The sequence below is a fragment of the Apium graveolens genome, chromosome 8, assembly GCF_009905375.1.
Source record: "Apium graveolens cultivar Ventura chromosome 8, ASM990537v1, whole genome shotgun sequence".
In the NCBI taxonomy this organism is placed as follows: domain Eukaryota; kingdom Viridiplantae; phylum Streptophyta; class Magnoliopsida; order Apiales; family Apiaceae; genus Apium; species Apium graveolens.
Genome location: NC_133654.1, coordinates 255,188,282 through 255,195,201, shown reverse-complemented (window position 1 = coordinate 255,195,201; position 6,920 = coordinate 255,188,282). Strand labels below are relative to the sequence as shown.

Below are 6,920 nucleotides of genomic sequence, written 5' to 3'. Positions count from 1 at the left end.
CCCATTCATACAAATTAACGAATAAACTCCGGCTTTCTTTTAATAAAATAATATTGTCTCGAGTTTCATTTTTATAAAATAATATGGAAATTGTAGACATTGAAGACAGCTTGTATTATATAAGACCTTTATATCAACTAAATCCAAATAATTATATTTAGTTTATCTTTAATTATATTTTAGTTCAGGTTGAATATTATTTAGTTTTGGCGTGGATGGGTAATATGTATATAATTTGTTTTAAGTGGATGTCATTATATCAACGAATTAGTTGTATTTAGTTTTAGCCCGAATGGCGACGACTGCTATATATTATTTTAAACTACACATGTAGTATTTATTATTGTGTTTTATCCCGATACAACAAATACAACTAACTATATTTAGTTGTATTTTATTTTCTTTCGTCCCGGGCTATCATACCGATTATTCTAATCTTAACCTTATTTTAGATCGGTTCAATAGTCACTACAACAAATTTGGCAATTTGTGATGAAATTTTTACATTGAAATCGTCGCAATTAGTTCAATTACGATGGAAATATTTTTTTCATTTTTGCTCAAATCTTAAGTTCAGATTTTCGTCATAAATACAAATTTCATCACAAGTACACATTTCGTCACAAGTTACACAATTTGTCGTCACAAGTTACATATTTCATCACAAGCTAAATATCGTTGGAATTGGTTTTTACGACGAAAATATTGTCAATTAACAAATGGATCCACCTACAGAAGCTAGCCATATTTAATTACAAGAATATATTATTAAAAAATAATGAACAATCATCACAAGTAATCCAGAAATTCCGTCATAAGTTTGTTTCTCCCGAAGCGCATCATTTTTTTGCTTTTTCTAGTTCCCAAACATTTTTTGCCTCATTATTAAGTCAAAAAACTGTCCAAATAACACATTTCAATTTGCATACAATCGTAGCACATCAAATTTTAAAATATCATAGCTTACATAAATCCGGTGCCAGTCTATTTAAATTAAAACAATAACTCTACCTTAGTTTTCCCATTGCACATGAATATACCCAGTAATCTGATCAGTGTCGGTTATTGATTCTCCATGTATAGTACCATGGCGGGAATTTAAATAAGCAGGATCATGATCATAGGTTAAAACAACAGGATTCATTTGCATGTGTCTCTGGATGACTCTTTATATATTGTCCTGCTACTATAATGGATGTCCTGAAAAATATTCCTTTTTGACTATTTGATGCAGGTCATTGATTTTGCTACAAAAGTGGAAGAAAAGAGCCGCTTTAGGCATAACCAGCAAAATTAGGGCTTCCAACACGTGGCCGTGCATACAATGAATTTAACTAATACATATATGTATGCTCATTAAACTAATGCATACATGTGTGTTCATTAAACAAATTTAGGCTTCTTTTATTCCACTTTTGCATATATTTATTAGTTAAATTCATTGTGTATAAATGTTTTTCTTGACCTTTAGGTTTGAACAAGAGACAAAATTACCAACCCTTATACTTCCTTTTTTTATTCAGTTTTCCAGTTTAATCTCTTTGTTGGTTTATTTTATCATACAATTATACTACTAGGGACAATTTTCATCTCTTTTTCTTTTTGCTCTGTGGGTCATTAATTGGCTTTGATCAGAAATGTAGACTTGGAAAACAACCCCACAAGGAATTTAGTGATCAATCGATTAAAGATGGTGAGAGAGGTGACTCTTTTGTATTAGTTAATAATTTTTTTAGTGCAATGAAATTAAATATAACAATAAAAAAAACTCTGAGGAATTAAAAAATTAGTTATGACGGAAATATCTTTTCTCAATTATATATACTCTAAGCAGTTGTGCCAAATTGTTTAAGATAACTTTTTCCTAAAATTAAATAAAAAGACAAGGTAGAAACATATAGAATTGCATACATGATATATAAAATTTATAGTGCATATGATCGACTTACTCATTCATGATATGAGCCATCAATCCGAAGAAGGATGCAGAATTCCTCTGGAGATTTAAAGCGGCTTCTGCAATGTAAAAATAAATAAACATATGATTACTTCCCTCCAAGTATATTTTTCTCTCCTTGAGTTGTGAGAGTTTGTGATTCTTTCTCTCCATCTCTTTTCAGTTTTGTGAGAGGCTATTGTAAAAATGGCAACGTCAAGTAACATTGATGTTCTGATGTCTGATCTAGACATAGCAAATGAAGAAGACGAGGAATTGGTTCTAGATATTGAGTGTGAGGAAGCTGAGAATAGATTTGAGTTGTGTCTGGTTGGGAAGTTTCTGACGGAGAAAAATCTGAACTTGAGGGCGATGAGATCTAAGATGGCGGACCTTTGGAAACCAGCTATGGGGATTACTATCAAGTCTTTGACGCATGGGTTGTTTCTATTTCAGTTTTATCATAAGAATGACATGGATTGGATGGTGAAAAATGGTTCGTGGTCGTTTGACAATGCAACATTGGTGACGAATACAAGTCCAGCCGGAGGGGATCCTACTAAGGTATCTCTTAATGAAGTCGAGTTTTGGGTCCAAATTTATGACCTTCCTAGTGGTTATATGGCAGAGCCTGTAGGGGAACAGTTAGGCAACTTCTTTGGTTCATTCGTTTCTTATGATTTGAGTAATAATGAGAGCATTTGGAGGGAGTACATGAGACTCAGGATTAAGGTGGATGTTAGAAGGCCATTGAAGAGGAAGAAGAAAATCTGCAAAAAGGATAAGACTGAAGTTATTGTGAATTGTAAGTACGAGAAGCTGGGCGAGTTCTGTTTTGTATGTGGGTTGTTGACTCATACGGAGCGTTCCTGTAAGAAGAAGATCAATGGGGAGGCAGATAGCAGCGGTCGTGAGTGGGGATCGTGGCTCCGTGCTCCGCCACGAAGACAGGGTTCTCAGGTGAGGAGAAATGGCTGCGTGATGAGCGGGACGAAGGGCGGGGCGACAAATTAGGAAGGGATAGTAATCAGGAATTTGAATTTCGAATGCCAACAAAAACAACGGGATCACAGCAACAGAAGGATAAGGAAGTGGCTTTGAGTGAGAGTTTTAAGGGATCTGTTACTCAGATTGGTAGTAATAAAAACGGAAAGGAGGGAAATGTAAATTTAAAATTTATTGCTGGGCCTACTGAGGAGGAATTGGATGGGCTGGACTTAGAGGAGAGGAAAAGGAAAAGAATTGGGCTGAGTGATAGAATGGATGTCGAGGGCATTGTTAATGCAACACAATCAGACGCTGGGCTTTCTAAAATTGATTGTTCAGAATCTTCTACTACTTTTTTGGCTAAGCTTGCGAAGCAAGCTAGCCATCCACAATGAATTGCTTAGGATGGAACTGTAGAGGACTGGGGAGTTCTCGTACAGTTTGAGCTTTGAACGATCTCGTTAGAGGTCGTAAACCCGATATGCTATTTTTAAGTGAGACAATTTCTGTTGCAAGTAAGATTGAAGAGCTTCGAATTAAGTTTGGTTTTGCTCAAGGTTTTTCAGTTGATAGAGTAGGTAGGAGCGGTGGGCTGGCAGTTTTTTGGAGGAATAATGTTGATTGTAGTATCACTGGGTACTCGCAAAATCATATAGATTTAGTTTTTAATGAGAATAATGTTGCTTGTTGGAGGCTTACTCTCTATTACGGTTTTCCAGAACGTGCAAGAAGGAGGGAAGTGTGGGACATGCTTATTCGTTTGTCGAGAGTTTCCAATCTTCCTTGGTGTGTAATGGGGGATTTTAATGATCTGATGTATGATGTAGACAAGAAAGGAAATCATCCTCATCCAAAGGTTCTCATGAAGGGTTTTTGGAAAGCTATAGAAGAAAGCTTGTTATCTGAGTTGGATTTGACTGGTGGTTTGTTTACCTGGGAGAAGGGCAGGGGTACAGGAGATTGGGTTCAGGAGCGTCTTGACAGAGCATTTGCTACGAGGAATTGGTGGACGAAATTCCCTCTGTGTAAGCTAGCAGTTATTACGACACCTGTGTCGGATCATGATGCCATTTTCTTAGACTTCATAAAGGTAGCAGTGCCTAAGAAAGTTTTCAGATTTAAATTTGAAAATACATGGCTCAAGGAGCCAAGTTTTATTAGGGAGGTTGCAGGATATTGGGAGAGTATTCCAACATCTCATCTTTTGCCTAAGTTGAATTCGGTGTCAAGATATATGGAGAAGTGGGGGAGAAACTTTTTTAATAAATTTAAAGAGAAAGTGCGACAACAGAAAGCCATCTTGGAGGATCTGAAAGGAAAAAATGATGATTTTAGTGTGAAGCAATATGTGTTGGAAAGGAATAAATTAAACGAAATCTTACTGCACGAGGAACTCTATTGGAAGCAAAGGGCTAAACTGTTTTGGCTTAAAGAAGGGGACGATAATACGAAGTTCTTTCATGCTCATGCCTCTGCACGTAAGAAGAACAACAGGGTGAGTTTTCTTATGACAGGGGAGGGGGATAGAGTGGAAAGTGATGCTGGTATGTGTAATGTAGTACAAGAGTATTTTAGTAGCATTTTTGCAGACAACAATCGGGTAAATCTGAGTGCAACAGTTGCAAGTCCGCGAGTAATCTCAGATGAACAGAACCAGAGTTTAATTGCAGATGTGACATTTGAGGAATTTACAGAAGCTGTTCATCAAATGCACCCAAACAAGGCCAGTGGTCCGGACGGTTTGAATCCAGCTTTTTATCAAAAATTTTGGAATGTAATGGGGAAAGAGGAGTTTGATTGCTGTAGGAATTGGCTCAAAGGTAATTCTTTTCCAGCTGATTTAAATCATACTAACGTTGTGTTAATCCCGAAGAAAGAGAATGCATGTCATATGAAAGATTTACGTCCGATAGCTCTATGTAATGTGCTTTATAAGATTGTGGCGAAAGTCTTGGCTAATAGACTAAAGAGTGTTTTACCAGGCCTTATATCGGAGAATCAATCTGCTTTTGTTCCAAATCATAGCATAACTGATAATGTCATAGTTGCGTTTGAAGTAGTGCATCATATGAAAAGGAGTCAAGGTGGTAGGGATGGTGAGGTTGCTCTAAAATTAGACATTAGTAAAGCCTATGACAAGGTTAGTTGGGGGTATTTGAAGCAGCGTATGCAGGCTCTTGGCTTCTGTAATGAGTGGATTAACTGGATAATGAGATGCGTTTCTACGATTTCGTATGAGATCTGCTTTAATGGTTTGACTGTAGGTCCTATCAATCCTAAGAGGGGTCTTCGCCAGGGCGATCCCCTTTCCCCCTATCTTTTTTTGTTCTGTGTCAAAGGGTTGTCGAACCTGTTGGATGAGGCTACAGAGGAGGGAAGGCTTCATGGTTGTAAAATCATTCTAACTGCCCCTGAAGTGTCTCATTTGTTTTTTGCTGATGACTCGTGTCTGTTTTTTAAAGCAACGATTGAAGAAGCTTCCTGTATAAAAGCTATTATGGAAAAGTATGCTGAAATGTCAGGACAAGAGATTAATTATCAGAAGTCTGGGGTGATGTTTAGCTCTAATGTCCGTCGAGACAAGCAGTTACAACTTTCTGCAGTGCTGGGAGTTCAGAATGATATAGCAAATAGTCATTACTTGGGACTTCCGTCTTTAGTTGGGAGATCCAAAAAGAGAGTCTTTGGGTATGTCAAGGACAGAGTGGTAAAACGTATTCAAGGTTGGAATGCTAAAACGATTTCACGGGCAGGGAAAGCGATTTTAATTAGGAATGTGGCCCAAACAATTCCAGCTTATAGCATGACTTGCTTTCTTCTTCCTAAAACTCTATCCCAAGAAATTGAAAGACTGTTTAATGGTTATTGGTGGAAGTCGGGATCGTCGCAAAGTAAAGGAGTCAGTTGGCTATCGTGGGAGGGTATGAGTATGTCAAAGAGTCGAGGTGGTATGGGGTTTAAGAGTTTACAAGGTTTTAACATCGCTTTGTTGGGGAAACAGATTTGGAAGTGTATTGAACAGCCTGACATGCTAGTTGCTCGTATTCTAAAAGCAAGATATTTCTCAGGAGATCATATCTTAAATGCAGTAAAGGGGCAGGGTTCCAGTTTCATTTGGCAAGGGTTGTGGCAAGCTAAGGAAGAGTTGTGCAAAGGGTATAGGTGGGTAGTTGGAGACGGCCAAAGAATTATAGCTACGAAGGATCCTTGGCTGGCAAAGAAGATGGATTTTAAAGTTGATGATAATAGGAGGTATATTGATTGCAGTGAGTATGTTTCTTCATTGTTCTATCCTGGTACTAAAGTCTGGGACTCGAGTAAGATACATGAGTTATTCGATAGTGGTGATGCTAAATCTATTCTGGCAACCTCTGTGCCACAATGATTAGTTGAAGATAGAATAGTATGGTCCATGTCTAAAGATGGAATATACGATGTGAAGACTGGATATCATTTTTGGTATAATCGAAATGTTGGAGACTCTGTATGTCCTAGATCAGGTGGTTGGAATAAGCTATGGAGACTCAGTGTGCCGCACAAGGTGAAAATCTTTATGTGGAGGTTTTGTAGGAACAACATCCCAGTGCGTAATCATCTCAGACATAAGGGTGTGCCTGTTACGATCATATGCCCTATGTGCAATGTGGATGTCGAGCATCTACTCCATGTTTTTTTCGAGTGCACGTTTGCAAAGAATTGTTGGAATGCTGCAGGTATTTCTTATGACATGTCTCAGGTTTTCTATGCTCCGGAGTGGCTTTTAAGCATGCTAGAAGTGTCGAATCAGAGTGAAAATATTAAAATGGCTACAGTACTATGGGGTATCTGGTTTTGGCGTAACAAGAAAGTATGGGAGGACAAGATAGTGACTGCGTATATAGCTATGGAGTTAAGTTTCAACAACATTAACGATTGGAGAAAGGCAAGGGTGAAGGATAAACCCATCTCTGCTGTCAACAGTAGGACTAGTGTGACTAATGTTCGAAGGTGGTGCCCT

General features: G+C 37.8%; 1 protein-coding gene across 1 annotated transcript; it reads left to right on the top strand.

The window, feature by feature from the left end:
* The first annotated feature begins 2,143 nt into the window (after positions 1-2,143).
* LOC141680674 (uncharacterized) lies at positions 2,144-2,950 on the top strand. Its single transcript, XM_074486837.1, has one exon. It carries the CDS (start codon positions 2,144-2,146, stop codon positions 2,948-2,950), a length of 807 nt encoding a protein of 268 aa, XP_074342938.1.
* Positions 2,951-6,920: the final 3,970 nt, after the last annotated feature.

Excerpts from the sequence above, each read along its gene's own strand:
- LOC141680674 (XM_074486837.1), top strand. The coding sequence starts at position 2,144 with ATGGCAACGTCAAGTAACATTGATGTTCTGATGTCTGATCTAGACATA.